The 25,926-nt window shown below is 46.4% G+C and overlaps 1 protein-coding gene across 4 annotated transcripts in view; it reads right to left on the bottom strand.

Moving 5' to 3' along the window:
* The window catches only part of CACNA2D2 (calcium voltage-gated channel auxiliary subunit alpha2delta 2), a 452,238-nt gene that overhangs the window by 120,099 nt on the left and 306,213 nt on the right, over window positions 1-25,926 (bottom strand). For all 4 annotated transcript variants that reach the window (XM_068253000.1, XM_068253002.1, XM_068253001.1 and 1 more), the window contains exon 5: window positions 680-724. In XM_068253000.1, coding sequence (XP_068109101.1) covers window positions 680-724 — 45 coding nt within the window. The remainder of the gene's footprint in view (window positions 1-679; window positions 725-25,926) is intronic.

The following is a 25,926-nucleotide window of genomic DNA, read 5'->3' as shown; positions in this document are numbered from 1 at the left end:
TTTTCGGTGCGGGAAAAATCTGCACGACAGGGTCGTCAGATTTCGCGTGCGGCAGGAATGCGGGCGAATCGCCGCTAATGCATTCAATAGGGAAATCGCATGCGGCTTTGTCATGCGGATTTCCCCGCGATTTCGCATGAAAGTCAATGGAACTTTACACAGGCAGTGACATGGTTAAATTCGCCTGGCTCCTTGCCATGTGAAATCGCATGCGAAATCGCGGGTAAATCCGCATGCAGAAACGCAGCCGCATGCGATTTCTTCAGCGGTGGAATCCAGGCGATTCCGCACCGCTACAGTGGAAATGAGCCCTTAAACATTTAATAATATTTTATGTGTTCCACATTCATTTTTTTACTCATTTATTTTAGTACTAACAGCAATAAATAAATAAAACAAGTATGCGCTGTAGTAAAAAACAAACACTCTACATCCCTATAAGGGAAGGCAAATGCTAATCAGCGTAATGACAACAGCAGCTGGAAGTCTGCACAATACAAGACCAAACTTGAGGCCCCTCATTGAATTGGCTCTCTGAGACACCACAGGAGTCAGTGACTCTGCCAATGTCCAGAATTGCTAACGTTCCGCAAATGGCAAAACGATGCAGTGTTTTCATCATCATAAAGCAATACAAAAACATAGGAAAGCATACAAATAGGTACATGATACTACTTACGTATTCTGTATCTGCCTTGGCGTCATAGTACAAAATATCATCTTCCTAAAAAATAAACAGAGAGACATTTTGAGAATGAGAGGCACAAAGGATAATGGTAGCCACAAATGTCTTAACAGGTATCTGATCAGCAGGAAATAGCAACAGGGAGGCCTGAGGAGTCTGTATCGCATCTATGGAATAAAAGGGCTTGGAAAAAAGAGCTCACGGGATTCTACTACACAATTCTAATCTTTACCAATATTTTACTATGACTTAACCCTACTCTCACACAGAACCCACCCTCTACCGATACCTAACCTTTAACCCCCCTGGTGGCACTTAACCTTTACCTCTCCCTCTACCTATGCCTGACCCGTAATCCTCCCTGGTGGCACCTAACCCTTAAGATCCCCGCAGCATGGCGCCTAAATCTTAACCCCCCCTCCCCCCGACGCAAAGGCATAATTGGCAGCATTGCAAGGAAGTTTGGGCACAACGAGGTGCCAGATAAAATGGCGGGTGCTGAGTCTTCCCACTATGAAAATTGCGGTTTTACAACTTATTTTATCGGATGCCTCTGTGTACCCAAATTTCCTCACATTGCCACAAATCGCGGCCTTTATAATGGGCACCTATGGCGGCCCCCCTCTATTTTTTCAGCATCAGATTGTGTGAACTTAACCAGAAATCTAACATGTGCACATAGCTTTAATGTGGTCATTCAGGACAGTGTATTCTGACATAGTGTTATGAATAACTGTTGTGGTGAAAGCTGACATATCCTGGTGTAGTCATCTTATATAATAATAGGCAAGTGTCCCTGCGTTTGTGTGTCAGAGCTTTTTAGCACTGCGCATGTGCAGGGACAAGACGCAGAGACACTCCCAAGAGCCGGAGGAAGATGGGGCCAGAAGGGGCAGTCGTGTGTGCGCGCGCAGCGGGCGTGCGCACGGCGGAATAGTGACAGACCTAGCCCGTTTTTAAACGGGCTAAAGTCACTAGTATCTGATGAAGGTGCAGTGCGCCAAAACGCGTAATGACGTCACACGTACATTGTAACAAAGCCTCGCAAGACGGAAGCTCAAGGAAGATCGGAGACCGCGCTGCCGGCCACAGCGCGTGCATCATTCCCGCAGAGGGGTGTAGCAGTTGACTCACCGCTGACAGGCGATTTTTATCTACTATTTTGTAAGTACCTATGTGTATATGCGCAATAAAGCTTAATCCTTTGGTAATGCACTTAGAGCGTTCCTCCTTTCTTTAGATGTCCTTACACTTCCCTATACTGGAGCAGCACAGTGCTTGACCATCCGAACAGGATAGACAGCCATTGTGGATGTGATTTGTTTCTGTTCTGGAGTGGAAGCGCAAGGAATTTTTCTTGTTTTGCTACTGGATTGTACTGTTTACTAAAGTCACTAGTAAGATATAATTAATTAGACACTAATTTTTCTACCTTAATACAAATGTTGTTACAATTTACATATAGCTTGAAACTGGAGGAATTTTGTGCAATTAGGTGCTATAGGTAGGTGTGCCGCAAACCAAAAACCAGTGTCCCTAGTTGCATGTTTGGCCACAAGAGTGGGCCTTGCTTTATGGATGTGCGAAAGGGGCAACCTGAAAATCCACCGCCAGGAGATTGAGAATATCTGCAACAGGTGTAAAGTAAAGAAGCCCATCACAATACCAAAAAAAGTGAAACTGATTATTGACTTCAGGACCACTCCCCCCACTTACCCCCCTCAAACTCCCTCCAGTCGTCATTGAGGACACAAAGGTCAGTAGGTACCAAACACCTGCTTACTGGGCACCACCCTCTCCAGGGAAGGTGGGAAGAAAATTCTACCAAAACCAGAAAAAGGCCCAACAAAGGCTCTTTTTGTATCAAAACTTGTCATGTCGCAGGACCTTCTGACCTGCTTCTACTGGGTCCATTGAGTCCATACTATGCTCCTCCATCATTGTATGCTATGCAGGGGCCTCTGGGAGTGATAAGCTCAAATTAAAGAGGGTCATCAATGCTGTGGAGAGGATTATTGGGACCCCACATCCCCCCCACTCGACCTCCTCCACTTCTCCAGACTTTGAAAAAGGGTAGTAAAGTTAGATAGCAAAGGACCCCTTACACCCCGGGAACTGCTACCTCAATCTACTTCCATTGGGCCGCTGCTAAAGGTCTATCGCCACCAGGTTCTTAAAGGCCAAACACACGCCATACAAATGTCTGTACAGACACGTGTTGAGTGACGGTTTGTTCGTGTGTACGCTGCAAAAGACAAACACTGTCTGCAGACACAACCATGTTTGAGCGATTCAACTGGTGATTCTCTTGTGACTTTTGTCTTACAAACTGTCGCTAAGGGCCTGTTTCCACTACACGCAGATTGGATGCAGAAAAACTGACTCCAATGGATGTCTATGGGCCTGTTTACACTAAACACAATTTTTCAGATGCATATTTTCCCATAGGCATTCATTGGAGTCAGTTTTTCTGCATCTATTCTACATCCAATCTGCGTGTAGTGGAAACAGGCCCTTAGTCTGTTGGTGTCCTGTCATGTGTACGAAAGTCTTCTACAGACAGCAGAGTCGCTACCATAGTACTGATACTATACATAGTCTGTGGCAGACAGCTTCCGTCGTGTCTTCAATCTTTCCGTTGTCACGTGTGTACATCTGTCACAAACTCGAATTGTCGCTTGCTTAAATATGCTGTTGCCTCTTGTCTGTTTGTTGTTGCCTCACAACTACAGACAAATGTATGCCGTGTGTATAGGCCTTAAGACACAGGACCTCCTTTCACCAAGCCTCCCCGCTCCTCAACCTAGCACCCCCCACTCCCAAGTAGATTACTTACCAGCTGAAATGCGTGTCTATGTTTCCACGTATGGACATCTACTCTTGAATGCTGCACCTTACCCTTAAAAGCTGCACCTTACCACCACCACAGTCGTCTTTACTTGCACTACTACTAAGCCTGCCTATGCCAACAAAAAATCCATGTACAAACCCTCTGTGCTTGGCCAAAAAACCTGATTCTGATATTGCCTTCTGTTTTATGTCGAGAATATTGTAACTGCAATCCACTGATACACTGAGAGCTGGCTTCTTCTAACCTAGTGATGTGTTCTGTCACAGCTGGTATGTTAAGTGCTTTCGCATGCCGACAGCTGGTGGGTCCTAACATAGTAGTGATAGCCGGTGTGCTCTAATAGTACAGAGACTTCAGTATAACACAGATCTCCACTGACACTATTTATTAAACAGATCTCACCTAATGCTTAATCCTCACATAGGTTCATCCCGCAACCCCAAAACATGCTGATAGGTTAACCGGCCTACCCCAAAATTGTCTGCAGCTAGGACAGTAGACTGTTCGCTGACTGAATTGTTTAACACACACTGCGAAGTGCTGTGTAAAATGTGTCAGCGCTATACTAATGCATATTAAAAATAGAGAAGCATACAGATCTTTATCCTGCCTTTATCGGCACTGTGAGGAGGATGGGTACATTTTTTAGATTACTTAGCAATTTTTGCAGCTCCTTATTTTAGAACAGTCTCCGTTTTCCCCTCAGGAATTGTAAGACTGTGAGGAGCGGTTGTAAGGATAGACAAGGCCATCTGAGTGTTTGTGGGGGATCACAATACGGCCAGGAGATCGCGTTCCGTGGAACGATAAGAGAGATACGTCTGTTTGGAGTGAAGAGTAAAATTGTAATGTAGATTTTGGAGCTGGCGTGCTTCCATCAGGCTGGGAATGTGCTGGGCTGAGCTCGCTCCATTGCTATTCCAGTCATTCCGCCTCCCTCCTTCTCGCGCTCTCCTCTGTGCGCTCTATTCCGTCTTCCCCCTCCCCGCTTGTCTCTCTCTCTCTCTCTCTTCCCCCCCCTCCTCTGCTCTCATTGCCCTGCAGCGTAATGAAAGCTGACATTATATCAAACATTATAAAGACTCTCATTTGATGAGGATCATTCGTCAACACACAAACCTATTAACCGGCTGAAAAATACACCCGGGTGCCACTCCCGCAGCACGTGCTGCATGGATGTGAGAAGGGGCGCACCTCTCGCTGCAGACGGAGCCTGACTGCTAATCGCAGCCTCCATTCTCCGCCAGCGGATTCCAGGTGAACTCAACCACAAGGTCGCAGGCAAGGACAAATCTCTGTCACGTTCCCCTAACGTAAGCGCCACGCACCTGCCGCAGAGGTAGCGCTGCCACCAGCCTCATTATCCGTGCTGCACAGGCGGAAAACATCACCCCCCACCTCTGTGTATGCTGAAGCATGATGCCTTATGATCACATGGGATATCTTTATAGCTTACACTTTGATGTCAGATATAAAACATCATGTGTGCATATATACATACATACATACATACACAGCAAACAGCTATGCATCATTCAGAGCCGTATCATCCACAAGGCAACTTAGGGAGTTGCCTAGGGCCTGGAGAGAGGCTAAGGGCCCAGCTGATGCTAGCCCACACCAAGTTTTACTGAAATTAATAACATAACTAGGTGGTCATCAAAGGTCAGCCCAAAGTTCCATTTCACCTTAATGGGAAAGTCCGAGCTAAATTAAAAAAAAAAAAAAAAAAAAAAAGATCTGCTTACCTGGGACTTCCTCCAGCCCCTGGCAGCCGATATGTCCCTCTCCGCAGCTTCGCTTCCAGCCGGTGGCCGGGGTCCCCTCCACTGCAGATGCCGACCTCGCCAGGTTGGCATCTTCTGCGCATGCACCGCTTGTGATCGCACTCACATGGTCTGGAGCAGAACACTCCAAGCCACGTGAGCGCGATCATGAGCGACGCGCTTGCGCAGTAAATGCCGGTCGGCATCTGCAACGTTTGGGACCCCGGCCACCGGGCGAGGGACATATCGGCTGCCAGGGGCTGGAGGAAGCCCCAGTTAAGTAGATTTTTTTTTTATCCTTGCATCTGTCTTTTAATCCATCTCTGGCGTGATTCCATATAAACTTTATGTAATATACAATCCAGGGCACAATCATGATACTAGTTTCTAACAAAATTCTTGACACACTCTATTGGCCTAGAAACACCATGGGCTCAATTCCCAAAAGCGTGCTAAGTGTTAGCACGCCTGTGAAAAGGCCCATAGCACGCCCAAAGGGCTTTAGGTCGCGCTAAACTAGCGCGTGCATGTTTAGTGACGCCCAGTGCTCGCGGGAACGTCACACCGGCTGCGCCAATAAGGTTGCACCGGGTGCGTCTATAACGACGGACCAGGTGCGCCTGAAACGTCGACGATTCGGGCACACCCGGTGCGACTTTTGGCGCACCTGGTGCATCGTTCCACGCACTCTGCGCGGCGCTACACTCTGCACGTGATGAGTAAAAGCTGTGGCCGTGCTAACTACTCAGCACTGTAGTTAGCACGCCCAAAGCTTTTAGGCGTGCTAACTAAGTTTGCACGCTTTTGTGACTCGAGGCCCATGCGTTTCACTGGCCAACCTATCACAGATCTAGAGACCTAAAGGACAACTGTAATGAGAGGTATGTGGAGGCTGCCATATGTTTTTCCTTTTCAGCAATACCAGTTGCCTGGCTATTTGGTTCATGCTCTGCCTGTAATACTTTTACCCATAGACTCTGAACAAGCATGCATCTGACCATGTATTTCTGACATTATTATCAGATCTGACAGGATTAGCTGCATGCTTGTTTCTGGTGTGTTATTCAGACTCTACTGCAGTCAAATATACAACTGGTGTTGTTTGAAAGGAAATAAATATGTCAGCCTCCATATCCCTCTCGCTACAGTTGTCCTTTAAGCCTGCTACACACCTTCAATTTTGATTGCCCAAGCACTGAACAATTTAACCACTTCCACATAGTAGGAGTGTCAACAGATTTGTAATATTATGAGCAGATTGTGTAGGTAAACTCTCATACTGCATGGAGATGGTATAAATGTGTTAGTGATTGGCCAATTAGAACTGAATGTGTGTACCAGGCTGTAGCTGGGAGTTGTCCTCCTGTGTGAGTCCCTCTGTGGTGTCAGAAATCTGAATTCAGACTGGTGAAGGAAATCTGGAATGAGGGGAATATGGAGTCCACCACCTTTATTCCCCTTGAAGAAATGCAATTTTTCCATCTGCCATGCTTGTTTTTTCACTTTGATAGTGGCCTCAATTCACTAAGATCTTGCTGGAGATAATAAGGCAAGAGTAAACTTGCCACCATGCAGTGAGAGAGTTATCTTATCTCTTCATTCCTTAAGTTACCTCCTCTGTAGTTATTTTCACATGCAGCTAATTAACAGCCTGTCTTTAACTTTAGAATTCTGGAGTTATTTTACGGATTGAAGATTTAACTTAAAGACAGAAGAGTTAACTTTAGGTTTGCCTGAGGTAAAATGTTTTCTGAATACTACATGCCTTATCACCATGGTGATAAATATAGAAACATTATTAAAGACAGGAGATAAGCTTAGTGAATTGAGGCCAATGTCTACTAGGGATGCTCCAGATTCCGCGGTATTCGATCGGAATTCAGAATTCTGCGGAAATCCGATTCACCAGAAGTTGGTAATTTAAGCTCAATCACAGCACTCGGAAGCATTGGACCAATCAGAGAATGCAAAATTTTTCCACAAAAATCAGATTACTGTTGTCATTTTAGATGAATGGGGTGGCTGGATGGTGTAATGGTCAAGGGCTCTGCCTCTGACACAGGAGACCTGGATTCAAATCTCAGCTCTGTCTGTTGAGTAAGCCAGCATCTATTCAGTAGGAGACCTTGGGCCAGTCTCCCTAACACTGCTACTGCCTATAGAGCGCATCCTAGTGGCTGCAGCTTTGGTGCTTTGAGTCCGCCAGGAGAAAAGCGCGATATAGATGTTATTTGTCTTGTCATGAATCACAATATTAACTGGGCCTATAAAATTCAGAACCTACTGAACGTAAATTGGCCCGCTTCCAAACTTCATACAATCTGCATTTAGGTCCCCACTAACAGTACAATTCCCCAATTGTTGCGATCGATCAGAAATAATTGTTCGGGTCCACCTACCGAGAAGAAAATGATAAGCAATCCTATCAGACCTAAATAACCTTTCGGAAATTCGGATCAATGATCGTTTGTCGTTGATCGGCACCATTAACGGTACCCAATTCAATTGTACGATCAATTATTTGGGAGATTGTAGCGTTAGTGGGCGCCTTTAAACTTGCATGCAAGAGAGAATTATCTGCATGCGACTGACTATCTCTTGTGGTTGTGTGACCCAAAGCTGCCCATATAAAGAAAGCAACAGCGGGCTGTGTGGCCAGGCAGCTGCTGATTGGTGCTGCATCATCATGTTGCTCAGACAGCAAGAGGGCGGGGCATAGACAGAGATTGCTTAGAAGACCACAGCTTGCAGATCAGGAAGTCTGTGCTACAGGAACTGGCTGTTCATGCTAATCAAAACAAATAAAATCTTGCTGTGCCACTGAGTGGCTGCACAGGACTTGCGCCTGAAGTTGTGGTTTAGTTTGGGTGGAGCACTTTGATTAATAATTCTAGCTGTATGTGTTGTGTGTTGATCTCAGTGTTTATTTAATGTAACTCTTCTCCAATGTCTCCCCACCGGCGACGCAAGACGCTCTAATTATGTGAAGGTCACATCTTTGGGACAGAGGACATTCCATCCCAGCAAACGGAATCGTAATGACACAAATTTACCCCACCAGGAGCCTGCGGTGGCCAGACAGCGCCATCAGTCACGTCATGTCATTCCGCGGTGTCCATCATTACGGGCAGAGCTCATCCGCACGCCTCCCGCTGCATCCCCAGGCCTGCGGGATAATCACTTCTCTTCCCCCGAAATCCGGCCATCTCCGAAATTGCCAAGATGGCCGTCAGACCGTGCCGAGCTATATTGTCACCTATTGATTTTACATCACAGGGATATTCCTGAAATTGAAGATATTTCGGGTTTCTTAATTACAGCAGGAAGTTCATTTGTCAACCCTGAGTGGAAAAGTTTCCACTCCTGGTTTATTTACGTCCTGGAAATTGAAGGGAAGAGAAGAAAACGCTCCGATAAATACCAAGAGGTTGTTCTATAAAGAGTAGATGCTGCAATCAGATCACTTTGTAAAGGGTAAATGTCAGCCCAACAATGATTCATTGCACTGTCAGAAAATCCTTCTATCTATAAAACGCATTCGCCGCCAGTATCCACTGCCAGAGTCACCCCTGTAATAAGACTCACCAGTGCCTCGATTTGTTTGTCTTCTTGATAAGGGCGGGATTTAGTAACATTTGCTAAATGTATAAAACAACAAATGTTATGCTCATTGAGAGTAACGTTATTGGCGGTTGTGGGGGTTTAATTGGTTTGTGGCTGGCAGGAAGGGGAGGGGCAGAGCGCTAAGTCCTCCATGAAGACTTTCTGAAAAAAGTTGGCAGCACCTTGTGGTATTTGTACAGTTTCCATAAGTATTTGCTGCTTACCATGTCATAAATAGGGCATATGGGGGAAAGTATACAGGCCAAGTACCCTTTTTTCCCACCGCAAAACTGGAGTCATATGTGACCTATGCTCTAAAAGAAAAGTCGATCAGAAATTTCCGCCACTCTCGATTGAGTTAAAATTTAAAATAAACAACAAAAAACTGGAAATTTGATCTGAATTTTCACTCGAATAAAAGAAAAGCTTTTGATTTCTCTGTAGAAACGATCGTTTTTATCGAATTGTTGTAAAATCGCATCACTTTACTGTATCATGTGTGGCCAACTTCAGAGTCAGCCTTTTTCACAAGGGCTGTAAACAAGATCAGATGAGATGCACATAAAGTGTTCCTCAGATCTGCAACATTTAAGGTGCCCATACATCAGGCGATGATGGGCAGATTCGACTAAGAGGCAAATCTCTCCCTGACTGATTCTGATTGGAGAGAAAGATCTGTCAGCTGTCCATACATCGCAAGCTGATTCCCGATCAATTTCAGCATGAAGACTAAGTAATCGGCCGAGTCTGCTGCTGTTCCGTAGTGTATACCTGTACATGAGCCACGTCTCACTTGCACCACGTGCTGGACGCTGACGGCGTGTGTGGGGCTAATGGAAGAGCGGTGGATTTGGAAGATGGACGGGCACCATGACACAGGACATGCAATGTATAAATGCCCACATTTACATTTGTACACTGAGGACAGCGCAGGGGGTTTCGTCACTCCTCCCTCGCCGTTGTGCACCAATCGGGCAAGTCGGCCCTACATCTTGCTGCATGTCCGACTGATTCATGCAACCAATTTCGGCCCGAAATTGGTTGCATTGTTAATTGGGCATGTACATGGCGGCATCACTTTTCATTATTATAATCGAATCGGATGATCGATGGGCCACCAAGTCACCTGATGTATGGCCACCTTAAAGTGTACCTGTGACGAGTAGAGTCTCAGGTACCATACTTGCCTGGGGCTTCCTGAAGCCCCCTTGAGGCTGCTCGTCCCTCAACGTCTCCCTGGGTGGCTCCTGTCACACACAATAGTGCCCAAAAGCCTGGCCAAGTTGCGTTTTGTCCCGCATGCGCAGCCTGGACTGCTCCTCCGATTGGGAGCGTATTGTGCAGGCGCAGAACACTTCCGGGAACGGGATTGCAATGTGGGAGCGCACCTGGCCAGGCTTTTGGGCACTATTGCAGGTGACAGGAGCCAACTGGGGAGACGGTGAGGGACGAGCGGCCTCAAGGGGGCTTAAGGAAACCACCGGTAAGTATGGAACCTGAGACGTTCTCTTTAAAGAGAACTCGAGGTGGCTTGTAAGAATAATATTAGCACACAGAGGCTGGGTCTGCATATAATGCCCAGCCTCTGTTGCTATACTTTCTCCCCCCAAGCCCCCCCTGCGCTCTGCTGTCCCCCATAAATCCCACAGCCGTGCTGGCAACATGCAGCGTGTCGATAGCAGGCTGTTTACATCCACACTGTCCCTCTCTGTCACTCCCAGGCCTCCTCTATATCACCACTCCCCGCCTGCGTCCCTTTCCTCCAATCAGCGGGAAGGAAAAGGACACAGACGGGGAGCGTCGACATAGAGGAGGCGGGGGAGCGTCGACATAGAGGAGGCGGGGGAGCGGCGACAGAGGAGGCGGGGGAGCGGCGACATAGAGGAGGCGGGGGAGTGGCGACATAGAGGAGGCGGGGGAGCGGCGACAGAGGAGGTGGGGGAGCGGCGACATAGAGGAGGCGGGGGAGTGGCGACATAGAGGAGGCGGGGGAGCGGCTCTGAATGTAAGTGCAGATGTAAACAGCCTGCTAGGGATGCTGCTAGCACGGCTGTGTGATTCATGGGGACAGCAGAGCGCGGGGGGAGACTGGGGGAAACCGTATAGCAACAGAGGCTGGGCATTATATGCAGACCCAGCCTCTGTATGCTAATAGGATTCTTAGAACCCACCTCGGGTTTAAGTGTTCTTGCATGCGAAACTCAGGGTCAGGCAGCAGAGAATAGGACATTTGTACAACTGCTGCAAAATATAATAAAAATAACTTCACATAATAATTGTTTATTGAATATAGCCCTGACCTCACTGAAAGCGCTGCTGCCCAATCCTTGCGCCTCGAGCTGCACCTTAAATAACGCAGCAAGTTTACAAGCATCATGAACCCTGACAGACTCATTATAACCCTAACTCAGGCATAACAGTAAAGCCAAATACACAATCTTATATCATTGCTGCCCCCTTGCAGCCCTCACTCCCAACTCATTACAATAATGTGGACTCCTCTCATCCAAACCTCCATCACTGTTTTAATTACCTAAACACTTAAAGGCGGTTCACACCAGCTCGGAACATTTTTTTAAGCTCTGGTTAGTGCAGGAAGCAGATCCTAATGTCAAAAATAGCATCTGCCTCCACTTGTTAAAAAAACAAACAAAACAGATCCAGTTGCCGTGTTGCATTCAGTGGAACGCACAGTCTGAACTCTGCACATTTCATTGGACCTGATGGGAAAATGTATGCAATGAAAGCCTTCTCACTAGGCTAGTTGCCTCGTTTGCTTCACCAGTGCCTTGTTTGCGTTCGTGTTGCGCATGCGCTGAAGCAGATTTTTTCAATACACTTGCCTGCAATACTTATTTCCGCCACAGGAAGTGAGCGCTAGAGAGCTTCACTTATGATTTGAAGTGCTGCCAAGAATTACTTGACGGCTCATTACCGCTGGTTGCTGGTGTGAAACTGGCATTGATGGTTCATTTTCACGGCTTGCCGATTCAACGCCCAATCTTCAAACAATCCTATATAATAAACCCTAACTATCCCTGCGTTATCCTGTCCCTGTGTCCATGTGTTGCGTTACTGCGCATGTGCAGGACAGACAGCCGTTGGGACAGGAGGACGGGGCCAGGGAGCCAGGCGGACGGGTGTGCGCGTGGTGGAGAGGTGCATGCACATGCGCACCGACATGCGGCGGTGGCGGCAGTTTGAAGAGACCTAGAGCCGTTTTTAAACGAGCTTAGGTCTACTAGTTTCATATAAACTGGAATGACTGGCTCATTGAAAATCAAAAGATCATCCTGGACTAATGCAGAACAATTCTTTCAGATTGACGTCTGATGTTCTCAGCCGGTGATGGAACATACACCAACAATTGATCATTCGTGTCCACAATCAAAAGTAATGAGGGTCGGTGATCCTGTTCAAAATAATCCGGAAATTATGTATGTATGCACATTGAAGGACGGATAATTGTTATCTAAAGAGCGTCATACACATTATAGTAAATGAACGATAAATCAGTCAAGATGGACCTAGGTTTTTTATGCAGATTTCTTGCCGACTGTTACCCTAGATAGTCATTTGTGCACACTGTTGTGAACGACAGTTGGACAATCCATTGTTTCCAACAACTATAGTGAGATGTGTTTTCCTTGTTTTATATTGGGCTTACAATGTAAATAGTATTCAGAACTAAGAGGGGTTATGCCAGTTCCTTGGGGGAGGGAGATATAATGCGTTCTATCAAGGAATAATGCTAGAATTTGAGGGGAGTGGGAACCATTTTTTGCATCAGGGGGAATTTTGCAAGGTCTTTAGCAAATTAGTTGAAGGTAAACACATTGACAGCTTGTGCTGACGATACATAGTGCTGTGCTGACGCAGCCAAATTTACCTGGGAAGGAATTATGCCTAAACGGTATACGTGGCTTTCCTGTGTGCTAACTGCTCATGAATCATCCCACAGCGAGATTTTTGGTCGGAAACCACCAGTTTGAGAACAATGTGAACGGGAGTCCTTCATCATGGGACACTGACGGCAGCAGCAGCGGGGGTTACTAAGTGGCGCACAAAGTAACCGTGTAGCAGACCTTCAGATAATGGTGAAGATCGAAGAGGGTGTAAGTAAGCAGCCTTCGCGGCACTTTGGGCATTGTAGTTGCGTACATTTACAAAGGCATCCATTGAAAAGTTTGCAGGAAATAGCTGATAATAGAATATTGGTAAAATTACAGATATTCTAATTCTTAATTCATATAGCAAAATATTGGCAATATTTTCCAATATTTTATTATGACCTCTCCCTCTCTCACACAGAACCCTCCCTCTGCCAATGCATAACCATAAGCTCCCCCCGGTGGTGCCTGACCTTAACCTCCCTCTAGTGGAGCCTAATCTCAACCCCCCCCCCTCCCCTGGTGGGCACCTAACCTAAACTCCCAATCCCCCCTCCCCCAGTGAGCGATCAATGTTAACCCCCCACAATTTACACCCGCAGTTTTCATATTGTACAGCCTTGGCGCCCACTATTTTAGCAGGTGCCCTTTTCAACTGCTTCCTTGTGTGTGTTGTGGTGGTGATGGGGGGTTGGGGGGGGGGGTGGCCATCTGTAGAGAAGTGTTAGAGTGAGAAATAGGGAAGCCAATAGTTAAATGTCGACACTACTTTTGATCTGGCATCACAAAATACTTTGGCGCCTTTTTCACATGTACGCTCTCAGTATAAAAGGATATCCCGACATTCCTCAGATGGGAATGAACCCTGTAAGAAACCAGTAAATATGTATGCAGCATTCTCACGAGCTGCCCCTCTCCTTTGGAACTCTTTCCCACAGCCTGTCTATCATGGTTCAAGCCTGGAAACCTTCAAACGTACTCTAAAAACACACCTTTTCAGAGTCTATAAGGTGCTATAGGTAGCATTGGAGATTCACTGCATCATCCACTAACCCATGTCTCCTTCCCTATTGTTTCCACCCCACTACCCTCAAGATTGTAACTTCACAAGGGCTGGACCACCTCCTATTGTTTTTTATGTTGCTCAAATTTACGATATGAATGTGTACCAATTTTATCCCAAACCACATATTAAAGTAATGGGAATAGGTTTTTTTTTCCCCTAAAGATAGATACTTACCTAAGGAGAGGAAAGGCTCCTATAGAGCTTTCCTGCTCCTCTCCCGTTGCCTGTTGCAGCGCTGTATTCCCTGTAGCAGTATTTGACCAATTGGGTCAAATACTGCTGTCTTCGCCGCTGAAGGAGGCTTCGGAAGTCATCGGGAGCCCGAGTGCACATACTGCGCATGCACGAGCGCCCTCTCTCGCGTACCCAGTATGGAGCCAGCGCTTAATGGGTGGGGGGAGGGGGAATCGGGAAGGCTTTATAGGACCCAGAGCCTTCCTTCTCCTTAGATAAGTATAGTGTACTGGTTAAGGGCACCGCCTTTGACATGGGAGACCAGGGTTCAAATCCTGGCTCTGGGCAGTACCTATTCAATAAGGAGTTCAAGGCAATACTCCCTAACACTGCAGGGTGGCCCCTTGAGTGCATCCCAATGTTGCAGCTCTTGAGCGCTTTGAGTCCAACAGGAGAAAAGCGCTATACAAATGTTCAGATTATTATTATTATTTTATTTTTTAAACGATTCCCAAAGACTTTAACTATGTACAGTATGTATCTGTACTTGTATAGCTGGATGTCATGATTGTACAGTGTCTTGAATGTCTAATGTATATATGTTCCCCAATATTTGTTTTGTAGTATGTAAAGCGATACGGAAGATGTTGGTGCTATATAAATAATAATAAATTCTAGTGAAAGAAAGACGATCCTTTCATGTACTAAAGACTCGACACAAGCCTCTTTCTTTGTCTCTCTCTCTCCGCCATCTTTCCCAAACCGCCGTGCAGCAATCAGAATAATGATTAGGCCCCATGCAGGGGGTGCAATCAGTGATCAGGACAGACGAGTGTGAGGGGGAGGGGTCTGGAGGTGAACAGGCAGCTCATGCCGCACATTACACCTCTCGGCCATCTGTCTGCGATGGGCGATGATGGAAGGCCAGGATGGTCTCTGGCATCATCTGCATGATGATGACCAGGCAGGGAGGGGGGCACTGGACATCTGGAGAGAGTGGCAATCAGTGCAGGAGAAGGGTACGATGGCCTGCCAAGCCAACTATGAAATGAGTGCTCGGATAATGCCCTGCAACGCCAACGCCAGCCAGAGAGCGGCTCAGGTGATGACTCAGAGCATCGTTTGGTGGAGATTTGCTTTATATTCTGGATAAATTCCTGGATAGGGATGCAGGAGGGATGAGCTGAAAATCTGGCTTGTCGGTGCTCTTCAAGTGACACAGGCAGGTGACGGTGCAGCAGTGACATGGAACTGACACACTGGAACAAGCAACCATCTCCGACTTAGGGCCCGTTTCCTCTAGGGCGACCTGAATCAGCAGCATTTCCCTGCAGGCGAGGTGGGTGGGGAAACTCTGCCGATACTTTCAATGGTCTGCCATCCGAAACGCACTGTGGCTTGCACCAGAATCCCTATAGCACGGTGAGGCAACTCGGATGCGTACTTGTATCGCTACAAGTGCAGATAAGCGCCAGGCCAGTGGAAACCGACTCTTAGGGCCCATTTCCACTGAGTGCGAAATCGCAATGCAAATTTTGACAGTAACACTGAAACCAATGCAATTAAGTTGTTTCCATTAAATGTGTTTTTCCAAATGCGGTGCGATGCAGAAAAAATATGGACTGCATGCTGCAGATTTCTGCACCAAGCACACCGTCCCGCATGCTAATCACGATGAATTAAAGTCCATGGCTCAGCAAGCACATTTTCACATTTATTTTATTTTAAAATGCTTTTCCCCCGTTTTCTGTGCAGTCCCAACGATGTTGTGTTGCTATGGAGATTAAAAATGGGATGCAAAAATCTGCATTAACCCCTTATGCCATTCACGGCTGTATATCTACGCCCCTCAGGACTTCCGTTCCTGCACAGGGGCGTAGATATACGGCTCCATCAAGATTGCCACTATGCACGCTCCCGCGCGCGTTCTCCTTACTGCCCATTAGTAGACAGATCAGTGAATGGGAACACTGTTCCCATTTGCCGATCTGAGTTGATTACTAGCATCAATGAGATGCTGTGGTCATTGACAAACAAAACCTAAAAACATACACACATCACTTCCTGTTAGCATACTAACAGTATGCACAGGAAAATAAAGTGGGGGCACATCTAGTGGCCAAATAGTAAAAATACACCCTACACACATTACATTTAATAAAAATACATAATACATTAACTAAAAATATATAAAATACCCCATTCTCCCATAGAAGCCAAAATAAAACACTTGTATTAAAATTTTAAAAAAAGTGACATTTAAAAAAATACATAATGGTTACCTTAGGGACTCGACTTTTTAAATATGTATGTCATAAGGGTATATTACTGTTATTTTTGCAAATAATCGCTTGCAAAAAAATACACCTTTATTTCCAAATATTGTCACCACACAATGTACTAGGGATATAATTTAAAGCTGTAATCACCAGGACAAATGGGAAAATAAAATGTGTGGATTATATCCACAACAGTACATTTTATTTTAAAACTATAATAGCCTAAAAACTGAGAAATATTTTGTTTTCATTTTATTCTTATTATTTAAGTTAAAATGCATTTAGAATGCAATAATTTTTAGCAAAATGTAAAACCAAAAGAAAGCCTAATTAGTGGCAACCCCCCCAAGATATAGATAGTTTTGTTTTAATAAGTAGTGATAAAGTTATTGGCAAATGAATGGGAGGAGCACAGAAAAGTGAAAAATGCTCAGGTCCATAAGGGGAAAACCCATTAGTGGTTAAAGAGAGACTGAAGTCATTTTAAAAACTAGTTTTTACTTTTTATTTAGCTTAAGGATGATGGTCACTGCTAAAACGCCGCATTCCTGTGGCAGAAGGAGGGTTTTATAATCCACAAATACCCAAGGCAAAAACCGGGGAGCGCTTCCTGATAGAGGCAGAGCTTTGGGCTGTAGCTCTGCCTCTACTCACATCAATCCACGCTGATCGCCCCCTCTCCCCGCCCCTCTCAGTCTTCTTTCACTAAGAGGGCGGGGAAAGGCAGAGATCCGCGGGCAGATTGATGAGAATGAAAGCAGAGCTACAGCGCTAAGCTCTGCCTCCCCGGGCAGCAAAATCCACGACTTTGAAAGTTGTGGATTTTTGCCTTAGGATTTGGGGGTTATAAAACTCTCGTTCTGCTGCAGGAATGCGGCGTTTTAGCAGTGACCATCATCCTTAAGCTAAACAAAAGGTAAAAACTAGTTTTTAAACTGGCTTCAGAGTCTCTTTAAGTGGTTAAAAAAAGCAAATTGCATATGCAAATTTGGATGCAAAATGTGAACTATACCAGTGGAAATAGGCCCAGCAAAACTACAGGAAAACGCTCTGCACAATCCTCAGAAGCCAGAGGATGGGTGGAAAAGTACAACGCAGGCAGGAAGATTTTATTGTGAAACCCAAAACTAGTATGACTTCTGAGCACAAATAAACCAAAAACTGAACAAAGTTTTGAATATAAGCAATCTGTAGATATAATGTGTAGATGCAAAGCTTCTTCATGTGCCATATGTGCTTCCTAATGCATTACAGCTTGCTTCCTCTCCTCCCTGAGCTTAGCTGGTGGGCAGGTCAGTCAGGTGTGACCATGTGGCACGCAAAACAGGAAGGACAACAGATGTCATACTACATTTCCCATAATCCCTGGATGACAGTGAAAGCCATGTGTCTCCATAAGGTGGTGGACTTGTATTTCACAGAAAGTAGATGAAAGCAATTGTAGGACCTCCACTCAGCTAAAAAAAAAATAACAGGTAGAGTTTATACATAGGTGCACAGAGGCAGAAAGCACCGATACACAAAGGAATTTTCAATTTGAAAAGTTCTGTTCCAGAGCGAATACTCTGTAATCATGATTGCTTTTAGGATGTGACTTTGTTCAGTTCTGAGTTTGGTTTGGCTCTAAATGTGGAAATGAAGCTACAGCAGAACAACAGAGGAGGCGGCAGCACATTCTCCTGGCAATACATTTTAGCAGGCACATAGAAACATAGAAAATGGAGTTCAGAGAAGTAAGATAGAATCCTCACAGGCCTTATAAGTTGGCTTTGGGTCTGCTTTATTAAGACTTGAGACTGCAATCCTACAGCTGCTAACCTTTCAGCAATCCCCACAATAGTCCAATATAACTCAGAGAAAGGCTCCAATCATATAATAGAAGATTTAAAAATTAAAAACCCAGCCCACATGTGCTGGATCAATCATTATATTCCCAATGGAGCAGCTTGGAGATCTCAGGAGATCCCTTAGTGAATCTGGCTCTGTGGATGTTCCAAGTCTCTATCGCTGCCAGACTGATGCCAGTTGACGTCCAGACTAAAGTCATGGTGGAGGGAATGCTGCCCCTACTGGTGAATGTCACTGGTGCATGTCACTGGTGCAGTGTATCAGTCTACAGTTCACTAGGAACATGGAACTATGGTTCAGACTCCGATATTTATGAAATCTCAAACTCTCAGCTACTGAAAGCTATAGAGGTACATTAGTCTCACTCCTACACAATACTAGGGGATGCTGAAAGATGCAATGCTGTTGATTCCCTAGAATTATTATTATTATTTATTGGATTTATATAGTGCCAAAATATTATGCAGTATTGTACAATAAATAAGGTTAAAGCTAATGATAATAGGGTTGACATACAAAACAATAAAAGTAATAAGCAGTAAGACAAACAATCTTACCCTGGAGTAGTAGTTCTAATAATACCAGTTCATGTTATTCTGTGGGTAGAGTGCACAACCAAGTATGATACACAGGGAGGGAGGGCCCTGCCAAAGGCTTACAATCTAAAGGGTGAGGGTGGTGACATGATAGGAGGGTGTCTGCATCAAGATGTTCTCGGCAAAGAGTGTTAGGGCATCGGTGGGGTGGGGTTGGCCTTCTTGAAGAGGTGAGTTTTGAGGGCTTGTTTAAAGATGTTAAAGGAGGTGGCAAGCCTGATGGGCAGTGGGGGAGATTTCCACAGGATGGAGACAACTCTAGTGCAGTCTCATAGTCTAGCATGGGAGTGCAAGATGCGTGGGGTGGTTAGGAGGAGGCTATTGGAGGAGCAAAGTGGTGGCCAGGTATCTATCTGATAACTAGGACAGAGATGTAGGTTGGGCTGGACATGTGTATAGATTTGTAGGCCAGACATAGACATAGATCTTGAAACTGATCAGAGAATTTAACTAGCTTCAGAGATAGTGATGGGTGTAGGTTAGAACCTTCAACTTGACCTGCTGAGACAACAACCTGGTCAACCAATGATTAGGCTGAGGCGTTGCTTGTTATCAACACATACCAAGACAAAAAGAGACAAATAATATTTATATTGCGCTTTTCTCCAGGTGGACTCAAAGCACTTGAGCTACAGCCACTAGGGTGCACTCAGCAGGCAGTAGCAGTGGTAAGGACTCTAGCCCAAAGACTACTCAAAGTGAACCTCCAGACTAAAAATCTACTCAGCAGTACTGAAAAGGCTTGATGTTTAACAGTGTTACAGCATCAGAACTTTGTTTTTCTTACCCTCATTTTTAGCTGCACAGAAAAAAACTGGCCGGGCATGTTTCCCCTGATGCTGTGCAAAGCATGATGGGATATCTGATGTTGTTCTCCTTCTGCTGTTTTGGTGCAAATTTTGTTTTTGAATTTGAGATTTGAAATCTAGTGTGCGCAGCTGGGAGGGGTGATAAGGACACAGAACAGTTGGAACTGTGTCTCATGCTCTCTGTCACCTCCTTTCAACCAAAAAGATGGCTGCCCTCATGAAATCACAAACATTTGCCTGTTCTATTAAAGGACAACTGTAGTGAGAAGAATATGGAGGCTGCCATATTTACTTCTTTTTAAACAATACCAGTTGCCTGGCAGCCCTGCTGATCTCTTTGGCTGCAGTAGTGTATGAATGACACCAGAAACAAGCAAGCGGCTAATCTTGTCAGATCTGACAAAAAGGTCAGAAACACCTGATCTGCTGCATACTTGTTCAGGGTCTATGGCTAAAATTATTAAGGCAGAAGATCAGTAGGATACCCAGGCAACTAGTATAGCTTAAAAGGTAGTAAATATGGCAGCCTCCATATACCTCTCACTACAGTTGTCCTTTAGGCTACTTTCCCACCAAGACGTTGCGTTTTAGGGGACGTTATGGTCGCATAACCTGCCCCTAACGCAACGCATGGTGGTGTTGAAGTTGGACGTCAGATTGAGCTGCGTTATGCAGCTCTCAAAGCAGCCGTTCCAGGTTAGGGATAGGAAGTCCGGATCTTTTTAAGGATTCGGATCATTTGAATCGGATCACTGAAAAGATCCGGATCTTTGAACTGAATCATTTAAATCATTTTACTAGGGAAGCAGACTAGGTGAAATGATTAGCAGGACAGGACTTTCCCTGCACTGTACATTCTGTATGTTCCTGTTTCTTCCAGACAGACATCCACTGTGAACCAAATCTTTCATTGTGATAATCCGGATGATTCGACTCACAAAAAAGATCTGGATCAAATGAACGATTCGTTCATGATCCGGACAACACTAGGAGTCCCACCACGAGTCACCACAGTGCAGCGAATATTAATTAGCCATGTGGCTGGCAGCGGAGGAGGAGGGGAGACCTCCTCCTCCAACATTACTGAGCATGTACAAACAGTGTAACGTGGCTTTGCCCAGTATTACGTACAGCATGCAGCACTTTGTTTAAACGTGCTGCGTTACTATGTAACACAACGTGTGCACTGTGAACAGCACATTGATTTTACAGTGCTGCGAGTTAGGCTGCGTTACTGCCTGCTGTAACGTGGGACTTTAACGTCCCACTGTGAAACCCGCCTTAAACCAGGGTGGGTAAGAGATTACATTACATATCTATTTTAATTAACATAACTAATGTAACATGTAACGACAGTATGTTTGTTTAGGCTGGAGTCCCCCTTTAATGAATAGGTGAATGCTTACTGAACAGGAAGAGCCAAAATCCAAACCCTGGTTGCCTGTGTCAGAAGCAGAGCCCTTAAAGTGGATCCGAGATAAACATTTACTCATTGCATAATTGTGTTCCTTTCATATAATTTACTAGTAGACCCAAGCCCGTTTAAAAAACGGGCTCTAGGTCTTTTTCCATCCGCAACCGCCGCACGCCAAGCACGCCCGCCGCGCTCCAAGCATGCCCGCACCCGCCCACCTCGCTCGCCCGCCTCACTCCCTGGTCCCATCCAGCTGTCCACTACTGCGCACATGCGCAGTAACAAATAACCTGGGAGGTTACTAGCCACAGATTTCAGAGGCAGGGGGAGGAGGGAGGAGGAGAGGGGCCTGAATTTGTCACATTACACTCAGGCAAGCTGATAGCATCTTCAGCCCTCAGCCTGTGACAAACAGAATATGGCTGCTCTCATTGTATAACAGGAATAAATAATCATAAACTATTAAAGCTTTTTGCAGCCAGATTTGCTGTGTAAACTATCTAAACTTTAGATAAGATATATAGACAAGTTACTTGTTATAGTTAGTTTTTCATCTCAGATCCGCTTTAAAGGACTTACGAGGCCAACATATAAAAAAAAATAAAAAAAAAAGGTAAGTACCTGCGTCTCTTTAAAATACACGGAGGATGCCATCCGCGCCCTCCGTGTCGTTCAGCCGGGTCCCCGCCACTCAATAGCCCCCCCGGCTGGTCACGACCGCAGGGCCCGGGCTCTCCTGCCTCTGCCAATATGGCCGCAGGAGCTGGCCGCGGCTGCGCAGTCCGCACAGCCGCGAGTGCGGCTGCGCAGCTCTAGGGCCAACCCCCCGATCCACGCTACAGTAGCGTGGATCAAGGGGTTGGCCCTAGAGCTGCGCAGCCGCACTCGCGGCTGTGCGGACTGCGCAGCCGCGGCCAGCTCCTGCGGCCATATTGGCAGAGGCAGGAGAGCCCGGGCCCTGCGGTCGTGACCAGCCGGGGGGGGGGGGGCTATTAAGTGGCGGGGACCCGACGGAACGACACGGAGGGCGTCCTCCGTGTCTTTTAAAGAGACGCAGGTACTTAACTTTAACTTTTTTTTTATATGTTGGCCCCGTAAGTCCTTTAACCAGTTCACTATCCAGCCACTAATAAAGAGCATAGACAGCCCATCAGTAAATGACAGGTCCCAATTATGTAGATGGTGTCTGTCTGTCCACCTTAAGTCTCAGGAATCCCCTCCCCAAACCAGGGACGGATCAAGGGGGGGGACAGGCGGCACTCTTGCCCCAGGCGCAGTTTGATGAAAATTTGGATGGGGAAATAAACACTTGGCAGTTGGCAGCATTGATAGGCGGGTGCAGGAGCGTGACGCGTCACCACGTCTGGCTTAGTGAGACTTGTCATGACCAGCAGGGAGATCTCTAGTTCCTCTGCGGCATTCCCCGTGCTATTCCCCCCCCCCCCTGTGTTTAGCAATCCCCCCCCCTTCTTCCTCTCCGAGGGTGGCGATTTACTGACACACACCCCCCCCTCTTTGCTGCAATCCCCCCCTTCTTCCCCTCCAAGGGTGGCAATTTACTGACCACCCCCGTTTGTTGCAATCCCCCCTTTCATCCACCTCCGAGGGTGGCGATTTACTAAACCCCCCCGTGTGGCAACCCCCCCCCCCCCCTGCAGCCACCCCCTGTTCGGTGTAATAATACATACCGAGCCCTCGATCCTGCAGATGGATGTCACACAAGCTTTGCGCTGCAGCTCCGTCTTCCCTGCCGAGGACACAAACACTCTGCTTGGTGATGTTACTAAGCCGCGTGGCTGTGTCCCGACAGAGAGTAAGGAGCTGCAGAGCTTGTGTGACATCCGCAGGATCGAAGGCTCGGTATGTATAGTTACACCGGGCAGGGGATGGCTGCAGGGGGGGGGGGGGGGGTGTGTGGTCGCCACATGGGGGAGTTCAGTAAATCGCCACCCTCGGAGGTGGAGAAAAGGGGGGATTGCCAAAAATAGGGGGTCAGTACATTGCCACCCTTGGTGGGGAAGAAGGGGGGATTGCAACAAAGGGGGGGGTGTCAGTAAATCGCCCCCTTATTTCTAGGATTACATGCGAGGATTCAGTTTTCGAATTATATATAAACAGTAGGAATAAGAGCATAGGCCCCAAAACCTGACCTTGCCCCAGGCGCAACTTGGTCATGATCCGTCCCTGCCCCAAACCAAAATCAGAAGTGGCACATAGTGTTAAGGCACCACTGTCCCCTTCAAATGTAGGGCTTGGTAGTTGTATATGTGCAGTATATAGTTATATCAGTGCAGTAGGTGATGACACATTGATGAGGCCTACTGGCACAAAGGTCCTAGAGTCCTAGAGGTCCGGAGAAACCTTCTGCTCCATCTGTTCATCAGTGCAATTATTAGGATGGAATGAGCAGAATACTAATGTACAGAGCAGACAAAAAATAAATATGTGAACAGCCAAAAAGCATTACCTATAGAGTGCAGATGCCGTGTGCAGACTATAGCTCCCCTTCCAGCACAGTTACAGTGACGACGCACATGCCGGCCTGCACACCCACCCGCCGGCGTTGGAAAATTCTATTCTCGTATCTGCTATAGAATGAGCTGCCAGCCAGACATTATGTGTGTGTCTAAATAGCGAGTGCTTATTAAGCACTTTATATTGATGAGCGGACAGTGCGCATTGGCAAATATATCCTCATAATTGGGAAGGAAAACTAATTGTCAGTAATTTATCAGCTCCACCAATAAGCCATTGTTCTAAAGTGATGTGTTTACAGAATTCCGATCCAACAGATCTTTAACCCTGCACAGCCCAGGGAGGGGTTTGGTGGTGCAATCTGCTGAGAAGTAAACCTGCCAACATCTCTCATGAAAACAGGAAGCTCTTCGCACTCAGTGGGTGCTGAGGAAATATCTAAACTATTCACGTCAATTTCTGTGCAGAAAAGACATGAACATTTGTCAAGATGCTTCCTGAGGAAGAAGGGAGAAGAGAGGAGAAGATCAAGTGGGAAAGTGGGGAGGTGGTGGTGGTGGTGGTGGTGGGGGGGGGGGGGGGGGTAGATCAAGTGAGGGGAGGAAAAGCTGGAGGGAAAGGAGAGAAAATCAGGAGAGTGAAGGTAAGAATAGAGGAAAGAAAGAACAAGGGAGGGTAAAGAAAGCTGGAGGGTAAAGAAAGGAGATTAAAGTGAACCTCCGGACTAAAAATCAACTCAGCAGCACTGAAAAGGCTCGGTGTTTCTTTAACAGTTTCACAGCATCAGAACTTTGTTTCTCTTAAACAAGCCTCATTTTTAGCTGCACAGAAGAAAACTGCGCGGGCTTTTTTCCCCTGATGCTGTGCAAAGCATGATGGGATTTCTGATGTTGTTGTTCTCGTTCTGCTGTTTTGGTGCAATTTTTTTTTTCACATTTTGAATTTGACATTTGAAGCCTAGCGTGTGCAGCTGGGAGGGGTAAACAGGACACAGGACAGTTGGAACTGTGTCTCCTGCTCCTTGTCACCTCCTTTCAACCAAAAAGATGGCTGCCCCATGACAAAGATGGCAGCCCCCATGAATCACAAACATTTGCCTGTTCTTTTAAAACAGGGTGGGTAAGAGATTATATTACATATCTATTCTAATTAACATAACTAATGTAACTTCATGACAGTATGTTTGTTTAGGCTGAAGTTCCCCTTTAAAGGGAACCTGAAGCGAGAGGTATATGGAGGCTGCCATATTTTTTTTCCTTTTAAACAATACCGGTTATCTGGCTTGTTCAGGGTCTATGGCTTAAAGCATTAGAGGCAGAGGATCAGCAGGACTGCCAGGCAACTGGAATTGCTTAAAATGGAAATAGATATGGCAGCCTCCATATACCTCTCACTTCAGGTTCCCTTTAAAGCAGATCCGAGATGAAAAACTAACTATAACAATTACTTTGTCTATATATCTTATCTAAAGTTTAGATAGTTTACACAGCACATCTAGCTGCAAACAGCTTCAATGGTTTATGATTATTTATTCCTGTGATACAATGAAAGCAGCCATGTTCTGTTTGTCACATTACGCACAGGCAAGCTGATCTGTATCTCCAGCCCTCAGCTTGTGAAAACTTCACTCCCCCTTCCTCCTCCTCCCCTGTGCCTCTGAAATCTCTGGCTAGTAACCTCCTCCTCCTCCTGCCCAGACTGAGCTCCCATAAGATAGGTTTGATGCAATGAATGTTTGCATGTCTGCACTATGCATGTTACAGGGCCAGAGTTAGGACACCTATGTTTACCTGGGTACTTCTGCGCAGTATAGGTGACTAAGCATAAGAATGCATTCTTCTGTGAACTAAGACCCGGCTTTTAACTTAGCTGTAGGGATAACAGTGGTGCCTGGATGAGTGAATCTGTGAATGCATTTGTTTGAAGATTTGCATGCGAGAGTGCGAAGGGTTAATAGATTTTTGCTGTTTTCTGGCCACACCCCCTTCAGCACCTCCCTTTCCTTAAAGAGACTCTGTAACAACAAAAACCTCCCCTGGGGGGTACTCACCTCGGGTGGGGGAAGCCTCCGGATCCTAATGAGGCTTCCCACGCCGTCCTCTGTCCCACGGGGGTCTCGCCGCAGCCCTCCGAACAGCCGGCGACTGTGCCGACTGTCAGTTCAATATTTACCTTTGCTGGCTCCAGCGGGGGCGCTGTGGCGACTTTCGGCACGGAAATAGACGGAAATACCCGATCTCCGTCGGGTCCGCTCTACTGCGCAGGCGCCGGAAACTTGCGCCTGCGCAGTAGAGCAGACCCGACGGCGATCGGGTATTTCCGCCTACTTCGGCGCCGAGAGGCATCAGAGCGCCTGCGCAGGAGCCAGGAAGGTAAATAATGACGTCACCGCTGCCCGGACTGCACGGAGGGCTACAGCGAGACCCCCGAGGGACGCAGGACGGCGTGGGAAGCCTCATTAGGATCCTGA

This window comes from Hyperolius riggenbachi, chromosome 9 (genome assembly GCF_040937935.1).
Source record: "Hyperolius riggenbachi isolate aHypRig1 chromosome 9, aHypRig1.pri, whole genome shotgun sequence".
Taxonomy (NCBI): domain Eukaryota; kingdom Metazoa; phylum Chordata; class Amphibia; order Anura; family Hyperoliidae; genus Hyperolius; species Hyperolius riggenbachi.
Note: the sequence above shows the minus strand (reverse complement) of the source record. Positions and strands in the feature narration are given on the sequence as shown.